This window comes from Paramisgurnus dabryanus, chromosome 9 (genome assembly GCF_030506205.2).
Source record: "Paramisgurnus dabryanus chromosome 9, PD_genome_1.1, whole genome shotgun sequence".
Taxonomy (NCBI): Eukaryota; Metazoa; Chordata; class Actinopteri; order Cypriniformes; family Cobitidae; genus Paramisgurnus; species Paramisgurnus dabryanus.
Genome location: NC_133345.1, coordinates 26,138,967 through 26,159,797, shown reverse-complemented (window position 1 = coordinate 26,159,797; position 20,831 = coordinate 26,138,967). Strand labels below are relative to the sequence as shown.

General features: G+C 39.8%; 1 protein-coding gene across 2 annotated transcripts; it reads right to left on the bottom strand.

Moving 5' to 3' along the window:
* Window positions 1-97: 97 nt before the first annotated feature.
* Window positions 98-19,800, bottom strand: has3 (hyaluronan synthase 3). Of its 2 annotated transcripts, none has more exons than XM_065278897.2 (4): window positions 19,194-19,800; window positions 4,671-5,300; window positions 3,040-3,141; window positions 98-2,916 (listed from the first exon to the last, which is right to left on the bottom strand). In XM_065278897.2, the coding sequence occupies exons 2-4, from the start codon at window positions 5,298-5,300 to the stop codon at window positions 1,987-1,989; spliced, it is 1,662 nt and encodes a 553-aa protein (XP_065134969.1). In that variant the 5' UTR covers window positions 19,194-19,800; the 3' UTR covers window positions 98-1,986. The 2 variants fall into 2 exon arrangements, with proteins under 2 accessions (XP_065134969.1, XP_073671865.1); XM_073815764.1 differs by lacking the exon at window positions 19,194-19,800 and adding an exon at window positions 15,390-15,831.
* Between the last annotated feature and the right edge of the window lie 1,031 nt (window positions 19,801-20,831).

Here is a 20,831-nt window from a genome sequence, read left to right as displayed (position 1 = left end):
AAAATCTGTTTCATTTAAAAAAACTAACTGTTTTTTCAGTGACATGTCCCATATTGAAAAATCAATAATTTATAACATACTAATTGTACAGTGTCATAATGAAAACATTTTTAAAAAAAAAAAAAGTATCCTAGGAAAACGCTGATCCCTTGATATGTGTCTGGATTATTAAGTGAGAGCTTTGCATTACAAAAATATATATATTACTGTACAATACACTTGAATGACTGAAAAAACGTATATTTACAAAACTGGATCACCATCCACAAATTCATGTTTGTGAATAGATCGTCTATTGCATTGGTTCTGTACAGATTTTTTTGTATCTGGCAAATCTGTTTTTACTGTTTTTATTTTCATCTCTTGCTGTAACTGCTTAAACCTAATACTGGTTCTGAATTCCCTCTTTCAGTGATCCTTGTGTTCCTGAGAAGCATGATAATCCCAAATGTTTGGCACCTAGTTTGCAAAAGTAAAAGCACACAAAGTGAACAGATTTTAATTTGTGACCCAGTCTGAAAACCCAGCTAAAATTTATTTTTTGTGATTTACTGTTTTCTACATAAAACCATTGTTCATAATGTAAAGAACATTCTGTGAAAATATAACCTTGATATCTTATATTGACCGAGTAAGATCATGTCAAAGATTAAAATCAAAATCTAATGCTGATACTTTAGGTATATACCGTCATGATATACCTGTAGGAATTACACATGTAATGAACCACGCAAAAAAACAGATGGACAGACGTTTCATAAACTCACTCCTTTCTAAACTTATTCATGCACACACACACGCACGCACGCGCGCACGCACACACACACACACAAGTCTCAGTGTTTTCATTTCTATGCTTTGAAAAATGGCCAAAGTTTAATGTGTGTTCTTGAAGGTTTGTGAGTTACATAAATCCACAAACTGTTGCATTTAGACGACTGGACATGGAAAAATGCACCACTGTTTACCTTTGCTGGATTTGTAAATACATGATGCATGGTAAACTAAATCCTCTGGCCATTTTTTAAACCACCATAGTTTAGCATACCATAAATAAGTAATGTCATTCCTATTCATATCTGTCTAGCAGAACATTTTATTGACATAACTAATAAGAATCATGTACATAGAAAGGTTTTTGTCTGAAAATGTCAAGGCTTTGTGTGTAAAACTAACCTCTACTTATTTACTTTTAAAATGATCAGTTTTGGAGGAATAAAACATTTCAGGAACAAATAAAAGTATGACTATGGACAAATCTGGATGTTACTTGATGCATCTGTAAACATCCTGTACAGTGGGGTTATGATGTTTTGTTGTGCATCATAAACGTAAATAAATTAAATGCACTTTGTACAATGTCCCAACCCTTCAGCAGCACCACAGACAATGATATTAAGAATTATAGTGGACTATCAGAGAAAAGACATACAATATGATTATTTTAGGTGTTCCTGTGGCTCAGTTGGTAGATCACAGCAACTCACAACTGATAAAATGTATACTTCGAAAGTTGCTTTGGATAAAAATGTCTCCCAAAGGTGTAAATGTAAATACTAGCTGGCTTTTGGCAAATATCACCAGCCTAGTTTCTACCTCAAGTATTGGCACACACTTCGCTAACCTTATCGTGACGTTCCCATAATACCAAGCAAGCACCAATATGAGCCCTTTGACTTAAAATGACCATGCTGGCTACATGTCACTACACTTCATCGGTAACCTTTGGCTCAACGTTTGCTCTCAATCTTGACTGGCCACCTCAATGTGTGCTTTATTATGATGAGAAGCACCATTAACCATTCCCCATTTCAGCTATATAAATTATGGCACTCTCGAAGGTTCATTATGGCCACCGGCTAAAACCTTTTTTCGTAGCCATACCGCTTCAACCCGATACTCACAGATCTGTAATCACAATAAGGAATGCAGCATCAGGAAAAGATGGGATGAGCCCTATTAAGTCCTCCAGCACCACTAAAGTTGCTAAGCTTTAGAATAGGGTAGGTGAAACTGCTCCTCTCTTTTGTTGCAGCGTCTGGCCACTATGGCCAGGTAGAGTACTAGAAGCACCACCCAGTAACACGCATAAACTACTGCGCCGGCAATAAGAAGAACCTTCTCTGTATCCGTGAAGGGCTCTTGCACCTCGCAGTAAATGGTGTACACCAAGCCGCCGAGCAGAATGGCTGCCCACACGGTCACAGGTATAGCACCGATCACGTTTACCACTATCTTCTTCCTTCCTGATGTGCCCCAGCCTGATTTGTTAATAGTCAACAGGGCAAAGATTTTAGCAGGCAACAAGCTAGACATGTAAAGTAGAGCATACAACGACATGAAGATCATGACAAGGCTGCCTCGAAGGAAACACGCATAGGTGGCCTTAACCATGCCCACCAGCTGGACTGTCAGCAGAAAGAGAAGGATGTTCCACAGGCGACCTATGTAGAACAGATGGATCACTGTAACGACCAGAAAAAAGGGGAAGAAACCAGTCATCACAGCCTCATAAGTCATCCAGAGATTGTGCTTGTGAAACCAAAGAGCGCTGTACAGCCACTCTCGAAAGTAAGACTTGCTCCAGCGGGTTTGCTGGTTCAGCCAGCGCAGGTATTCTGTGGGGGTCTCGGTCTGGCATTGGGAGCGTGCCGTGTACTTGGTTTTGAAGCCCAAGCTTAGGACGCGGTTGGTGAGGTGCCGATCATCACCAAAGCTGCACTTGGTCCCTAAGAAGGTCTGGTTATACCAGGGCTCCAGGAAGTCCTGGAGGAGAGAGTTGCGGTACATTCCCAGCGGGCCGCTAATGCACTGCACGCATCCAAAATAAGACTGGCAGGCCCGTTCCACATTGAAGGCCATCCAATAGCGGACACTGCTCAAAAACGAGATCCAGGAAGCATACTTGTTTAGGATCTAAAACAGACAATGGAAGAACTTTGGGTGGCTGAAAACTACGAAAAAGTAATTTAGCAAAACACTTATCGGCTGATTTAGTTGCATGTTAAAAGTTGAATATAAATAGATACAAAATATTACCTGAACATCTCCTCCCACTGCACCCACATCTGGATCTTGCTCCAGAATCTTAAGCATCTCAACTGTGCATGCTGGATCAAGTACAGTGTCTGAATCACACACCTGCACACAAAATAAACAGAGATAATATTTCAATAAAATATAGGGTCCGTTCACACAAAACATGTCTTTGCATCTAAAAAGGTGACGGAATGCTCAGGAATGGTTTTAAAAAGGATTTTGAGACACACATGCGCTTCATCCGCCATGCTTTTGTTAAGCCATGCCAACTTGCTACTTTAAACAAAAGTCAGCAATACTTGCGCCACCTCCCGGTTCTTCTGATTGGTCCACTATTCTGTACTAATAAGCTGTGCTGCGTGTAAAGGGCCCTTCACACTTTAAGGGACCAACCACAACAAACGCGTTTTAAACGCTTGTACATGCAAGGTGCGCCACACTGCCTTTTTTGATCACTTTAAAAAGAGCACAGCAGTGAGGCTTTTTATATTGCTAGGCAACCACCAAGGCAGCTGTCCTGTCAATCAAATATTGAAGCGTGAGCAGTCTTTTGCTGTTAACTGTCATATAAGCAGAAGCTTTAAAAAGAGCACGTTTGCTCCGACTTTGGAGGGTGAGAGGTGCACAAACACATAGGAGACAGTGAGTGACTGCAGTCTGGTTGTTCCAAGCAACTGTAAACTTCCGTCACCACAACGGAAGGCCTGCCTCTCTCCTTATTTGATTGGACAATGGAAAAACACGTATGATTTTGTCAGCTTTACTGCTCCGTCAAAAATGTGTGGTGCGCAGGCGGCAAAAAACGCAAAGCATTCGGCGTGCAAAAACAGTGCGCATAACGCTCACTGCCCATAGAAAATCATTAAAAAAGGTGCCTGCAACTGCAATAAACACGTTTGGTGTGATCGGCCCCCTAACTATAACCATAATGCTAACTATAGACGGTTTCAGTGACAACAACATAAACAAATGGCACTGCCATTTAGTGCAAAGAGAAAGAGAGAGAAAAAAAGTAATTGATAGCACAATTGAGCTTCAATTTCAACAAACCACCGTCATGGTGTTCAGTGTTTGCATTTCATCAGCTCATTTGCATTTTAAAGGACCCACCCCACAACAGCAGATCTTTGCTCATACCTAAAAAAGTGGCAATTTTAACATGTTATAATGAATTATCTGTGGGGTATTTTGAGCTTAAACTTCTCATACACACTCTGGGGACACCAAAGACTTGGAAAATGGAAAAGTAATGCAGTGGAATGGAAAACATGTTCTGTGTGAATGGCCCCTTTACACGATTTAGTTTATAGAATTTTTCTCGTTCTTTATTTAAATCGGTTGAGGCTGATGTCTGCCTGATCAACAACTGACATTTTTAAACAACAAAGGCACCACAGATGTTTCAAGGTCATTTTTCCCCCTCTAAATCATATGCTAAGCTAAGCAGAAACAATGAAAGGCTGCTGACAGCACACGCACAGGTGTGCTTTAAAGACTGCAGGTGACAGGAAGGTAGTGAGAATGACCTTTGACCTCTGCTGCAAAGTTTTAGATCATACTGACACTGAGGGGCAAACTTTGTACCTAAAGGGTGCATATTACTACCTCAACGATACATATTGCAGGCTCACCTGAATGTAATCCACAGTGTTTCCCAAAGCTTTGAAAGCTGTGTACATCACTTCCCTTTTGCCACCCCACTCTTGCATGATACAGGAGTGCTGGCAATTTCGCACCACACTGGCCACGTGTTCGGTCTCCTTCGTGTGGTGTAAGTCACTCCCTACTCCTCCATAACCATCGCTATGGTAATTCCCCTTCCACACCAAGCAGCCCGTGTGCTCTGTTTCCCCCATCACCTCCTGGAAGATTTTCATCATGTAGGCATCTTCCTTCCGATTCCCATCCACCACCAACACCACTTTAAGTCCGGGAAAGGAAATGCGGCGTACGCTTCGCAGACACTTGCGCAGGTAGTCTGGATCCTCTTGGTAGGCCGCGATGCAGAGGGCCACGGTGCGTTGCAGGTGCTGGGGTGTGGAGGGGCTACGCATTTGCCGGTGCTCCAGGTAGGCGAAGAGGCTCTGCAGGAGGAGGTGGAGAAAAAGAAACGCACCGTACAGGCCAAAAGAGAGGTAATGCTGTTCGGTTCGGATGAACTGGTAACCTGTCACGTATACCAGCAGGATGGCAAGCAGCACCACCGCGCCAAAAAGGGTGGTGTAGACGATCCGCACGGCAGTGCCAAAGCGAGAGGGCATCTGAAGACAAAATAAAGAGTATGAAATGTTAGTTAATGCATTTACTAATGTTACACATTTACTACTCTTCTGTGTAGTTCATCTATGAATGTTGTTCATTCATCCTCTAATCCTATTTGTTAATGTGGCTTTGTAAATTGCACAGACAAAATGTTAATGCTCCCATGTTGCTTTGCATAAAAGCTTCTGCTATATAAATAAATGGCAATGTTAACAATACAACCATATTGCATAGTGTTACCCATTAAAACAGTACAATGCATGAAATGTGCCTACTTTTCATGAAGGTAATGCAAGGCAAATGCCAAAAATGGTTTGGTAACACTTTACAATAAGCTTGTATTAGTGAACATTAGTAAATGCATTAAAAAAACAGTAAGTAGAATTTTCTTCCATATAGTGGTGAAATTGTATTTTGCATTCAAACGAATAGTGCTCTCTAGCGCCTCGCTTTTCCATATACGTGTTAAAGCAACACTATGTAGTTTTTCAACCTTTAAATAATGTCTCTAAAATTATTTCAGTGATAGAACAACTCTTAACTGGACAAATTCTACTGTTGCTGCAACCTGAGCAGCCTCCTAGCTGCTACAAGCACACTCTGAAAGTCGAGGTGGAGGGTAGAGCACAAAGCCCCACCCCTCCCCCTGCCTGCAGAAGAGTGTCTGATAACAGGCACTGTTGCACTTTTCAACCACACGGGGGAGCCGTAAGTCAATTTTACATGGAAACTACATAGTGTTGCTTTAACGCTATGCTCCATTTTTTACAGTGTGTAAAAGTGCATTGTGTAACTTTAAGAAGTATCTTTTGACAGAAATGCATAATATACATTACTAGATTATCAGTGGTGTATAAAGACCTTACATGATGAAAAAACTGTTTTACAGAGCGCATTTTGTCCCTACGTTTTCTTAGAAGACGATATGGTTTTGAAATTGAGGGGTGAACTGTTGGTTGCAATTCCCAAACTTACCACTAGATGTCACTACAATTTACTCACACCACCTTTAATTCTTGTTAAAGGTCACGTTCTTCCTGATCCTATTTTTCAAACTTTAGTTAGTGTGTAATGTTGCTGTTTGTGCATAAATAATACCTGCAAAATGATCAAGTTTACTGCCAGGCGATATATTTTCTTTAACAGAATTCGCCTTTCAAAGTCTACAGCGAACAGCCGGTTTGGACTACAGCCCTCTACTTCCCGATTGAATGACATCAATATAAGAGTTTTTGGAATATGTCAGTCGGAGGGACTTTGGAATATGAAGTAGAACAAGAACAAGAATAGAACAAGAAAGATATCAGACCGTTTTTAGGACAGTGAAAACAGCGCTATACAAATATGTAAATGGTGTGAAATATACTGCGTGAAACATGAACACGTTATATTGCACACTGTAAACACAATCAAAGCTTCAAAAACACAGAAAGCACAGGACAAGTTACAACACTTGATTTTATAAATGTATTGATAAATGTCAAAATTAACATGAACTAACATTAATAAATGCTGTATTGTTCATGTTAGCTAACACATTAACTAATTGTTAACAAATACAACCTAATTGTAAAGTGTCCTAATTTTGGCATTGCTTCCTTACAACCAATTTGCTCTTGTGAAATTCAACTTTTAATAAAGACGGAAAGTATACCAAACTATTGGCGACAACTGTTTCATTTGAACAGACTTTATGTCCAACTATTGCTTTCTCCGTCCTTCTCTTTCACACGCTTCCCTTCTATTTGTATTTCTCTCACTTTTTCTTGTTCTCTTAGGTTAATGACTTTAATTAAAGGCTAGGTAGAGGTTGGTAGGTAATGAGTGGTGGCCGCCTGGGAAACAATTCCCCTCTTTCATTCATGCTACTGGCTTCAGCTCCTCCCTTCGTGAAAGAAAGAGCCGCTTCACTCGCTCCTCTCACATCATAACAGGACAGAGTTGAAATAGAGTAACAGAAATAACGCTGACTTCCACTGAAGTGCTTGTTGATTTTTCCCCCACAGTAACTCGACTGTTTGCATTCCCAGACTTATTTACAGCTGCACCAGACCCGTCATTTACTTTTTGACATCAGGTTATTCAAAGAAACTAATTGCCCTGTTCACATCATTAACATTTTGATGTAACACAAATGACATGAGAATTAACGTGAAACACATGCCACTGGTTTTATGATATTGGATCTTTATCCCCTGACCGACCCTATACATTACTTGTGATGTGAACAGCAAAAAAAACTAGATATGCAATTCCCAAGGAATTACCAGTGCATGAAAATGCAAAAAGCTGATTGACAGAAATGTAAAAGAAATTTAGTCTAGTAGTTTACCTGGCTGTTGACATGTTTTAGTGTGAAGCTAGCATGATTTAAAAAAGTTATCATGATGAAATATGATGCTAGCATGATTAGCATGATTCAGCATGACGTTAGCATGATGCTAGCATGATTAGCATGAAGCTAGCATGACTAGCATGAAGCTAGCATGATGCTAGCATGACTAGCATGAAGCTAACATGATGCTAGCATGATTAGCCTGAAGCTAGCATGAAGCTAGCATGATTAGCATGAAGCTAGCATGATGCTAGCATGATTAGCATGAAGCTAGCATGATGTTAGCATGATTAGCATGAAGCTAGCATGATGTTAGCATGATTAGCATGAAGTTAGCATGATGTTAGCATGATTAGCATGAAGTTAGCATGATGCTAACATGATTAGCATGATGCTAGCATGATTAGCATGATGGTAGCATGAAGCTAGCACGATGCTAGCATGATTAACATGAAGCTAGCACGATGCTAGCATGATTAGCATGAAGCTAGCACGATGCTAGCATGATTAGCATGAAGCTAGCACGATGTTAGCATGATTAGCATGAAGCTAGCACGATGCTAGCATGATAAGCATGAAGCTAGCACGTTGTTAGCATGATTAGCATGAAGCTAGCACGATGCTAGCATGATTAGCATGAAGCTAGCATAATGTTATCATGATAAACACGAAGCTAGCATGATTAGCATGAAGCTAACATGATGATAGCATGATTACCATGAAGCTAGTATGAAGCTAGCATGACTAGCATGAAGCTAGCATGATGCTAGCATGATTAGCATGAAGCTAGCATGATGCTAGCATGATTACCATGAAGCTAGCATGAAGCTAGCATGATTAGCATGACGTTAGCATGATGCTAGCATGATTAGCATGAAGCTAGCATGAAGCTAGCATGATGCTAGCATGATAAGCATGAAGCTAGCATGATGCTAGCATGATTAGCATGAAGCTAGCATGATTAGCATGAAGCTAGCATGATGTTAGCATGATTAGCATGAAGCTAGCACGTTGCTACCATGATTAGCATGAAGCTAGCACGATGTTAGCATGATTAGCATGAAGCTAGCATAATGTTATCATGATAAACACGAAGCTAGCATGATTAGCATGAAGCTAACATGATGCTAGCATTATTACCATGAAGCTAGTATGAAGCTAGCATGACTAGCATGAAGCTAGCATGATGCTAGCATGATTAGCATGAAGCTAGCATGATGCTAGCATGATTACCATGAAGCTAGCATGAAGCTAGCATGATTAGCATGACGTTAGCATGATGCTAGCATGATTAGCATGAAGCTAGCATGAAGCTAGCATGACTAGCATGAAGCTAGCATGATAAGCATGAAGCTAGCATGATGCTAGCATGATTAGCATGAAGCTAGCATGATTAGCATGAAGCTAGCATGATGCTAGCATGATTAGCATGAAGCTAGCATGATGCTAACATGATTAGCATGAAGTTAGCATGATGCTAGCATGATTAGCATGAAGCTAGCATGATGTTAGCATGATTAGCATGAAGCTAGCATGATGCTAACATGATTAGCATGATGCTAGCATGATTAGCATGATGCTAGCATGAAGCTAGCACGATGCTAGCATGATTAGCATGAAGCTAGCACGATGCTAGCATGATTAGCATGAAGCTAGCACGATGCTAGTATGATTAGCATGAAGCTAGCATGATGTTATCATGATTAGCATAAAGCTAACATGATGTTAGTATGATTAGCATGAAGCTAGCATAATTTGCATGAAGCTAGCATGATGCTAACATGATTACCATGAAGTTAGCATGAATTTAGCATGAAATTAGCATGATCCTAGCATTATTAGCATGATGCTAGCATGATTAAGATGATGCTAGCATGATTAGCATGAAGCTAGCATGATTTAGCATGAAGCTAACAAGATTTAACATGAAGCTAACATGATTTAACATTAAGTTAGCAAGATTTATTATAAAATTAGCATAAAGCTAGCATGAAACTAGCACGAAGCTAGCATGACTTAGCATGAAGCTAGCATGAAGCTAATATGACCCAAAGACCCGACCCCCATGTCTCTATGATGTCCGGATCCAGAGATATAAGGCTTTGTTTATTATGTTGCTAGGCTGCTCATATTTGGTTGCTAGGGGCGTGGCTTAATACCTCAATAAGGATGGTGAGAGACTGATTGGATGCCTGAGTAAAATGAGCCCACCCCCATGTCTCTGTGACACTGTGCTGCAAAGATATCCATCTGGGCATTTTATAATGGCAGTCTATGGGAGATGTTGCTAGGGTGCCCAAAATGGTTGCTAGGGGCGTGGCTTGATAGCTCAATAAGGATCCTAAGGGACTGATTGGATGCCTGAGTAAAATGAGCCCACCCCCATGTCTCTATGACACTGCGCTGCAAAGATATCCCATTCGGGACGTTTTTAGTTCCTTATATGGGCATGATTCCTGCCCCATTATAAGTCTATGGGGAAATTTGGGGACCTCTTACACCCCAGGGGTACAACTTACACCCCATTGTGAGGTATGTTCTTACAGAGCCTGCCAGCCTCTTCAAATGTGGCAAGTCACAAGTTTCTGTGAAATCCTAGGTCTGAGCTACGACTCGTCAAAGTTTGTCGCAATGTTAAGTCTATGGGATTTTTCGGCTGCTTTTTCGCCCCTGGGGCGTAGACCGTACCCCCGATTGCTTATAAAAGTCATAGCACACTATTCCCGAATAGTCCGCACGTTTGAGAGTTTGAATGAAGTTTCTAAGTTAAACGGTTCGAGCCGTATTAATTGCGGAAATTTGGTTGGAAGAATAATAATAACTAGATATTAAAGTTTGAAGACAAACTTTATGTTGGCTTGAAAAAGCGTAGCCTGAACGTTTAAAACGGATTGACAGAAGTTTAGTTTAGTAGGCTATCTGGCAGTTAGTATGTTTAAGTATGAAGCTAACATGATTAGCATGAAGCTAGCATGAAGCTAACATGATTAGCATGAAGCTAGCATGATGCTAGCATGATTAGCATGAAGCTAGCATGATGCTAGCATGATTAGCATGAAGTTAGCATGATGCTAGCATGATTAGCATGAAGCTACCATGATGCTAGCATGATTAGCATGAAGCTACCATGATGCTAGCATGAAGCTAGCATGATTAGCATGAAGCTAGCATGATGCTAGCATGATTGGCATGATGCTAGCATGATTAGCATGAAGCTAGCATGATGCTAGCATGATTAGTATGTAGCTAGCATGAAGCTAGCATGATGTTAGCATGATTAGCATGAAGCTAGCATGATGCTAGCATGATTAGCATGAAGCTAGCATGATTAGCATGTAGCTAGCATGATGCTAGCATGATTAGCATGTAGCTAGCATGAAGCTAGCATGATTAGCATGAAGCTAGCATGATGTTAGCATGAAGCTAGCATGATGCTAGCATGATTAGCATGAAGCTAGCATGATGCTAGCATGATTAGCATGAAGCTAGCATGATGCTAGCATGATTAGCATGTAGCTAGCATGAAGCTAGCATGATGCTAGCATGATTAGCATGAAGCTAGCATGATGCTAGCATGATTAGCATGAAGCTAGCATGATTAGCATGAAGCTAGCATGAAGCTAGCATGATGCTAGCATGATTAGCATGAAGCTAGCATGATTAGCATGAAGCTAGCATGATGTTAGCATGATTAGCATGTAGCTAGCATGAAGCTAGCATGAAGCTAGCATGATTAGCATGAAGCTAGCATGATTAGCATGAAGCTAGCATGATGCTAGCATGATTAGCATGAAGCTAGCATGATGCTAGCATGATTAGCATGAAACTAGCATGATTCTAGCATGATTAGCATGAAGCTAGCATGATGCTAGCATGATTAGCATGAAGCTAGCATGAAACTAGCAAGATTAGCATGAAGCTAGCATGAAGCTAGCACGAGGCTTGCATGATTAACATGAAGTTAGCATGAGAATAGCATGATTAGCATGAAGCTAGCATGATTTAACGTGAAGCTAGCATGATTAGCATGATGCTAGCATGATTAGCATTAAGCTAGCACTATTTAGCGTGCAGCTAACAAGATTTAACATGAAGTTAGCATGATTTAGCATGAAGTTAGCAAGATTTATTATGAAATTAGCATAAAGCTAGCATGAAACTAGCATGAAGCTAGTATGACTTAGCATGGAGCTAGCATGAAGCTAACATGACCCAAAGACCCAACCCCCATGTCTCTAAGATGTTCAGATCCAGAGATATAAGGCTTTGTTTATTATGTTGCTAGGGTGCTCAAATTGGTTGCTAGGGGCGTGGTTTAATACCTCAGTAGGAATCCTAAGAGACTGATTGGATGCCTGAGTAAAATGAGCCCACCCCTATGTCTCTATGACACTCTGGTGTAAAGATATCCATCTGGGCTTTTTATAATGGTAGTCTATGGGAGATGTTGCTAGGGTACCCAAAATTGTTGCTAGGGGCGTGGCTAAATAGCTTTGGGGCGATCCTAAGAGACTGATTGGATGACTGAGTAAAATGAGCCCACCCCCATGTCTCTACGACACTCTAAAGTAAAGATATTCCATCTGGGACGCTTTTATTCCCTTATATGGGCATGTTTCCTGCCCCATTATAAGTCAATGGGAAATTTTGGGGGCCTCTTACACCCCAGGGGTATAGCTTACACCCCATTGTGATGTATGTTCTTACAGAGCCTGTCAGCCACCTTAAATGTGGTAAGCCACAAGTTTCTACAAGTTTCTCACTCACAGCTATGACCCGTCAAAGTTTGTCTCAATGTTAAGTCAATGGAAATTTTGGGGTGTTCGAGACCCCCGTTTAGGAATTCGGAAGGTCCCATCAGTTAGAAAAGATATAGCACACTAAGTCAGACCAGTCTGAAGGTCTGTGGAAAATTTGGTGCATGTAGCTTGAAAGCCCTAGGACGAGTTAGTTGCCGAAATTTTGGGGGGAGAAAAAGAATAATAATAATAATAACTAGATATTAAAGTTTGAAGACAAACTTTATGTTGGCTTGAAAAAGCGTAGCCTGAAAGTTTAAAACGGATTGACAGAAGTTTAGTTTAGTAGGCTATCTGGCAGTTAGTATGTTTAAGTATGAAGCTAACATGATTAGCATGAAGCTAGCATGAAGCTAGCATGATGCTAGCATGATTAGCATGAAGCTAGCATGATGCTAGCATGATTAGCATGAAGTTAACATGATGCTAGCATGATTAGCATGAAGCTAGCATGATGCTAGCATGATTAGCATGAAGCTACCATGATGCTAGCATGAAGCTAGCATGATTAGCATGAAGCTAGCATGAAGCTAACATGATGCTAGCATGATTAGCATGAAGCTAGCATGATGCTAGCATGATTAGCATGTAGCTAGCATGATGTTAGCATGATTAGTATGTAGCTAGCATGAAGCTAGCATGATGTTAGCATGATTAGCATGAAGCTAGCATGATGCTAGCATGATTAGCATGAAGCTAGCATGATTAGCATGTAGCTAGCATGATGCTAGCATGATTAGTATGTAGCTAGCATGAAGCTAGCATGATGCTAGCATGATTAGCATGAAGCTAGCATGATGCTAGCATGATTAGCATGAAGCTAGCATGATGCTAGCATGATTAGCATGAAGCTAGCATGATGCTAGCATGATTAGCATGAAGCTAGCATGATGCTAGCATGATTAGCATGTAGCTAGCATGAAGCTAGCATGATGCTAGCATGATTAGCATGAAGCTAGCATGATGCTAGCATGATTAGCATGAAGCTAGCATGATTAGCATGAAGCTAGCATGAAGCTAGCATGATGCTAGCATGATTAGCATGAAGCTAGCATGAATAGCATGAAGCTAGCATGAAGCTAGCATGAAGCTAGCATGATGCTAGCATGATTAGCATGAAGCTAGCATGATTAGCATGAAGCTAGCATGATGTTAGCATGATTAGCATGTAGCTAGCATGAAGCTAGCATGAAGCTAGCATGATGCTAGCATGATTAGCATGAAGCTAGCATGATGCTAGCATGATAAGCATGAAACTAGCATGATTCTAGCATGATTAGCATGAAGCTAGCATGATGCTAGCATGATTAGCATGAAGCTAGCATGAAACTAGCAAGATTAGCATGAAGCTAGCATGAAGCTAGCACGAGGCTTGCATGATTAACATGAAGTTAGCATGAGAATAGCATGATTAGCATGAAGCTAGCATGATTTAACGTGAAGCTAGCATGATTAGCATGATGCTAGCATGATTAGCATTAAGCTAGCACTATTTAGCGTGCAGCTAACAAGATTTAACATGAAGTTAGCATGATTTAGCATGAAGTTAGCAAGATTTATTATGAAATTAGCATAAAGCTAGCATGAAACTAGCATGAAGCTAGTATGACTTAGCATGGAGCTAGCATGAAGCTAACATGACCCAAAGACCCAACCCCCATGTCTCTAAGATGTTCAGATCCAGAGATATAAGGCTTTGTTTATTATGTTGCTAGGGTGCTCAAATTGGTTGCTAGGGGCGTGGTTTAATACCTCAGTAGGAATCCTAAGAGACTGATTGGATGCCTGAGTAAAATGAGCCCACCCCTATGTCTCTATGACACTCTGGTGTAAAGATATCCATCTGGGCTTTTTATAATGGTAGTCTATGGGAGATGTTGCTAGGGTACCCAAAATTGTTGCTAGGGGCGTGGCTAAATAGCTTTGGGGCGATCCTAAGAGACTGATTGGATGACTGAGTAAAATGAGCCCACCCCCATGTCTCTACGACACTCTAAAGTAAAGATATTCCATCTGGGACGCTTTTATTCCCTTATATGGGCATGTTTCCTGCCCCATTATAAGTCAATGGGAAATTTTGGGGGCCTCTTACACCCCAGGGGTATAGCTTACACCCCATTGTGATGTATGTTCTTACAGAGCCTGTCAGCCACCTTAAATGTGGTAAGCCACAAGTTTCTACAAGTTTCTCACTCACAGCTATGACCCGTCAAAGTTTGTCTCAATGTTAAGTCAATGGAAATTTTGGGGTGTTCGAGACCCCCGTTTAGGAATTCGGAAGGTCCCATCAGTTAGAAAAGATATAGCACACTAAGTCAGACCAGTCTGAAGGTCTGTGGAAAATTTGGTGCATGTAGCTTGAAAGCCCTAGGACGAGTTAGTGTCAGAAATTTTGGGGTAGAATAATAAGATATAAGTTTAATAGCAATAACAATATATTGGCTTTTTCAAAGCCAACATAATAAGTTTAATAGCAATAACAATATATTGGCTTTTTCAAAGCCAACATAATAATAAGTTTAATAGCAATAACAATATATTGGCTTTTTCAAAGCCAACATAATAAAAAGCCCAGTAAGAACAGTACAGCGCATTTTCAATGCACTGTAAAAAAAAGGATCAGACGGAGAAGGGAGGCAGATCCTGAGTGGTATGTTTGACCCAAATTAAAGGAATTCTTCCTCAGGAGATTGAGCTTTGAAGGACGGGGTGAAGAAAAGCCTCATATCAAATGAAAAGGAACGCCAACCATCACTAAACCCCCAAACAATTCAACGTCAAACATGTGACGAAAGATTAAACAGCGTCCATGTTAACACAAAATAAACACCATCACCTTTGATCCCTCAGAAGGAAAGAGTAATCAAAAAGCAGAAAAGAAGAAAGCAACATCACAATATTTTTTATATTATTTTGATACGTATTGTAGAGGTCTGAGGTCAACCATAACTCACTGTCTTCATGATGAGACGTCCACAGCGGAGATGGAGCTCAGAAAATCTCAAATCTTCATCTACTGTATCTTACGGCTGATGAATTAATTAAATATTGAATGATGGGAGACGATTCTGCCCCATCTGTTGTTTGAAACTCCTGCCTTCTGTTTCACTGGCTCATTTCAGTAACCACATCAGCTTTGAACCACAGATATGGTTGGAGACTCAGAGCCTCAGATCTTGATCTTTGGTGACTGATGGTATGAAGATGAACGTGGCAGGTAATGCAGGTGGTCGCAGATGAAACGACAGCAGCCAGAATCCAAAAGCATGAGCTCACTGGGAGGGTTTTCAGGTAAGTGACCAATAAAATGAGAACTTTGGGATGAAGGACAGGATGCTTTGACAATGAGAGAATGAAGGGGGGATGAAAACCATCAGGACTGTTGAGGGAGAGCACCAGGTGAGTCAGGGGAATGGCTAGAGGGCAAAACATGTATGTGTGGTTAAATTAAGACATACTACACTTTTTTTTGAAGATATACTCATTTTCCAGCTCATTCAGAGTTAAACACTTGTTTTTTAACGTTGTGGAATCCATTCAGCCGATCTCCGGGTCTGTCTGTACCACTTTTAGCATAGCTTAGCATAATTCATTGAATTTTGATTAGACCATTAGCATTGCGCTAAAAAATAAGCAAAGAGTTTCGATATTTTTCCTGTTTAAAACTTGACTCTTTTGTAGTTACATTGTAAGACCGACGGAAAATTCTCATTCTGGCGTAATAATCAAGGACTTTGCTGCTGTAACATGGCTGCAGGAGGCGCAATGATATTACGCAGCCGAAAATAGTCCCCTTGGTAACTTTAAGGCAGTGCGTAATATCATTGCGCCTCCTCCAGCCATGTTACGGCAGCAAAGTCCTTGATTATTACGCCAGAATGAGAATTTTCCGTCGGTCTTAGTACACAATGTAACTACAAAAGAGTCAAGTTTTAAATAGGAAAAATATCGAAACTCTTTGGTGTTTTTTTTAGGCGCGATGCTAATGGTCTAATCAGATTCAATGGATTATGCTAAGCTATGCTAAAAGTGGTACCGCCAGACCCGGAGATCAGCTGAATGGATTCCAAAACGGTAAAAATCAAATGTTCAACTCAAGGGGAGCTGGAAAATGGGCATTTTTTAAAAAAGTGTAGTGTCCCTTTAAAACATAAGAAAATCAAAACATTTTTTTTCACCTGAGGATACTTAATGTATGCAAAATAATGCTCATCGGGCAATAAATAATTTAATATGAATGTAAGAAAACCATTGCTTCACTAGACTGATTTTCACTATTCTCATAATGTCCATTGATAAACTTTAAACACACCATCTGCTGTGTCAATCTTTTGTAGCATCTTCATTTTTAAAGTTTGTACTCAATTTTGTTTCCTATTATTGTTAAAAACAATTAAATTATTAGAGCTTTTAGAGAGTCGCGCTAATGTGTCTCATACTGTTATCCATTAACGTACATTTGATTTGGCGAATAAAGCAATGAAACACAACGTAACGTTTTTATGTGGAGCGACTGTTGCGCTGTTTGAGATTCACCCTCCTTCTCTCTTTGAGCACTCGCGTTTAAGTGCCCTTGGTAGTGCACATACTAGAGAGACGCGTTTAAAAAAAAAAAAACAAGCAAACATAAAATCTCTCTGTTATTGATAGGGCACATATAAACAAAATTCTCTCCACAGTATTCTTTTTCTAATAAAAAAATGTGTTTATGTCTTAAATGTATGTATAGATTACAGTCAGATTAACCTACTTAAGTCTGTGTCATTAATGTTAATCAAACAACCCATGACAAAGAGACCAATAGCTCTAAAAATAATAATATTAATTTATTGTGTTATGATTCATTTAATTTGATTTCTGTAATGCTAATTTCAGACTTTATTAATGTACAACTTTGTTCTTTTTTATAAATGTTTGCAATTTCTTTTTTGTTTATTAGATTTTTCACACCCGCTTTTTGCTGATCGGAAAAATAATCTGATTCTGTGCCTCAAAAACTGTAATGTGATCCGAACTGTGAGTTTTTTGACCCGTCACACACCCCTAGTTAGTACACAGTGAAAGCCATAAATGCAATTGTACTAATAATTGGCATAATAATTTCTTTCGGTGTTTCGGTTTCGGTTTTTCGGCCTTGGTTTGCTTTTTTCGGTTTTCGGTTTCGGCCAAGAATTTTCATTTCGGTGCATCACTATTTTTTATTATTAATAGGTGCTTAGCCATCACAATGTATTTTGTATGTGTGGCAAATAATTGTACTGTTAACATTCAACAGACATTTAAAACAAACTAAACTAAACTGAAGTTGTTCAAAAAGTAACATTAATATATAAACACATTTTGGCACAGTGCAGAGTCACTAGTATAACATTTAATGTGAAATCAGCCAAATAAATAAAGTACACACTAGTCAGAGTAACACAACTTTAGCCATTACCACTAGGGGGCGTCTAAAGAGATTTACAATATACACCCCTTATCTCAAGGACACCATTAAAATTATATATTTCTCATGATTTAGGAATTAATTACTAAAAAATTATTGATTTATTGACAGTAAAGTTTAATATACTGAATAATTATAATACAAACGTTATCTTGTTGAACTAATAAACCAATACCTAATAAAACAGATAAGCACATTAAACACGTTGTGAATTTGCTAATATTTATCAAATCTTTTAAAGTCTTCCCAGCAAGCTCCAGGCCATAACTGGGTTTATTACTATACGTTATATATGACCATGCCTGTGAAAACTGATCTACGGTGAATTTTTTTGTGATATAGGCATAAACTTTATAAATAATTCCAACATAATGTAAGAAACATTCTGTAAAAATATAACCTTGATATCTTTAATATTAACTGAGTAATACAACATGAAAATCAATGACTGTCATCAAATTTTGATGCTCTTAAAGGTGGGGTGCATGATTTTTGTAAAAAAAAACTTTGGAAAAGTAGTCGGGCCGAATACCAAAACACACTTGTGGCCAATCAGCAGTAAGGGGCGTGTTTACTAACCGACATCGTTGCCTGGGTTGCGTATGTGTGGGGCGGGTCTATCAAATGAAGGTCCAGATTCTATTGGAGTAGGGGCATTTGTTTAGGTGATTTCAAATATAAACATTGGCCTTTAGAGATCATGGACCCCGCCTTTAATCTCATAATTAGATTATGATGGATTGTAAAATATATATTTTTTAAACTTTATTTTTTAAACTGACCAGACTAGTGTTGTAAAAGCATGATGCTATGGAAAACTAAACTGGTGTCATTTTCCTTTTCCAGGCAACACATCGTCAAACCAAATTCTGAAGCTCTTCTGTTTAAGTCTAGGCCTACAGTATGTTGCTTGCTGTTAGTTACGTGGCCTTAGGGCACTAACAAGTGTGTCTGGAAACAGCGGGCCATAAACCACTTAAACTTTAACATTTAAAAACACATTTAAAAAAAGTCTAAATACCAAAAAGAAAAAAAATCACACATTGTAAAAAAACACTACTGTAACACAAATGTTATACTTAGTAATTTAATGCAGTGCTTTTTTAACTTCTCACAGCTTAACCAGAAGTCTGTTTGTGTGAATACTCAATCTTAAACTCAAAGCTCTGACTCTTCATTTTTTGTGCACACATAAACGTCCACACAATGAGCATGTCGCCCATGAGCTGAAAACACAATCTTCAACCCATTACCATCCCACCACACACAACAGCCACAAGAATAAAAGTCAAACTGAAATAATGCCTCTTACCTTCCCAGCCCCGCAGCCGTGATGTTGAGCTCTCTCTCTTTCTCCGAGAGTCAGCCTTGCTGAGTCGGTGTGTGTGTGTCTGCCAGGCGTCTGCTCCCCACTCCTCTCCACTAAAGCGGAGCACAGCAGCGTCCTTGTTCAGCGTCCTGCTCACACTACATCTTTATTCCAACCACACTTAATTCAGAAGATCCCAATCCGAAAATACAGCACCGTCTCCCTCCTCCTCTTCCCTTGTTTCTCCACCCTCTCCTCTTTTTGTCTCCTGCCCCCTTCCTCTCCCCCTTCCCAATACTATCCCTCCCGGGCCTCTGATATCAGCTGTGAATTAAACTCTCACCTGGTGTGGTGTCTATGCCTGCTGTGAGGAGGTTTGAGGTCTGCCGGTGGACCTCATCTCTCGCTAAATCACGCTGCAGTGCCTGCCGCTTTCCTCGCTATCTTTCTGCAGTGCAGTCTAAATCCCAGCAGCCTGGTGCCTTTCCTTCAAGGTCCCTTCTGTCTCTACGGGCCAGCGTTCGTCCTTAGCTCTGCATTGCAGCCAGCCCTTGAACAAGACTTGAGACTGTTTAAGCAGACACCCTCTTTCTTTGGCTACACAAACACCCTTTCAATGCATCCTTTATTTAGCAATTTATTTATCAATCACTCCTCCCTCCCGCAAATCCAACACCGGCCGACTAAGGGACTGACAAATCAAACGAAGAGGGGAAAGAAATACAAACTGCAGCACGATGATTTAATCAATATCTAGAGTCCTAGTTCGAATCTTCTGCCTGCACCAACCGAAAGCTTACACTGATTTTAAACTGATCTCTCTAAAATTCTTGAATAGGGAAAGGGGAACAGTCAGGCAACACACTTTGTAATTAGTGTAATGGCTCTGGCAGTAGTAGAAGAGTTATTATGGGGTTTCATAGGCCTGCCTTCAGTGATGCACAGTTTACTATTAATGTGAGCTCGTCCTTGGCTTCTCACCAGATGTGCATTTATCAAAGCTTAGAGTAGAGGAGCACTAAGATAAAATGAATGACCCCATACTGCAGAGTAATAGCAAAATCCAAATGAATAAATCTTAAATATATCTTAGTTATCATTATTTTACTACATTCTTAAAAATAAAGGTGTTACAAAGGGTTATCCAAATTGATCCCACAGAGGAACCATCTTTGTTTTTTTTTTAAGAACCATTCAGTTAAAGGTTCTTAGAAGAGCCATTACCTCTTGAGTGTATTTATTTATTATTTCTATATTTTACAAAAAAATGAAAATTCTGTCATGATTTTCTCATCCTTATGTTGTTTCAAATCTGTATGAATTTCTTTTTTCTGATGAACACAAAAGAAGCTATTTTGATAAATGATGGTAAGCACACAGCTGGTGGTAACCATTGACTTCCATAGTAGAAAAAATTTGTTACCACCAATCAGTATTGTATCAGGTCAGAATTAAAAAGTAGACTCAATTTTACGCAAAATCTGATATCCGCCGTGTTATTCTGTCATCTTTTTTCCCAAAACGTGATAAACGCCAGTGCTCCTTCTCTGCAGAATGCAATAAATCTGCTCAACAAATCACAGCACACCATTCCACGCATTGTAAACAACAATGGCGGCGCGTTGAATACACACAGAATCC

What these genes read in the sequence shown, in the direction of transcription:
- has3 (XM_073815764.1), bottom strand. An exon ending in ACACTGTGGATTACATTCAG is followed by an intron (nt 3,142 to 4,670) that starts GTGAGCCTGCAA and finishes TTTTGTGTGCAG; the next exon opens with GTGTGTGATTCAGACACTGT. An exon ending in CAGTGGGAGGAGATGTTCAG is followed by an intron (nt 2,917 to 3,039) that starts GTAATATTTTGT and finishes TGTCTGTTTTAG; the next exon opens with ATCCTAAACAAGTATGCTTC.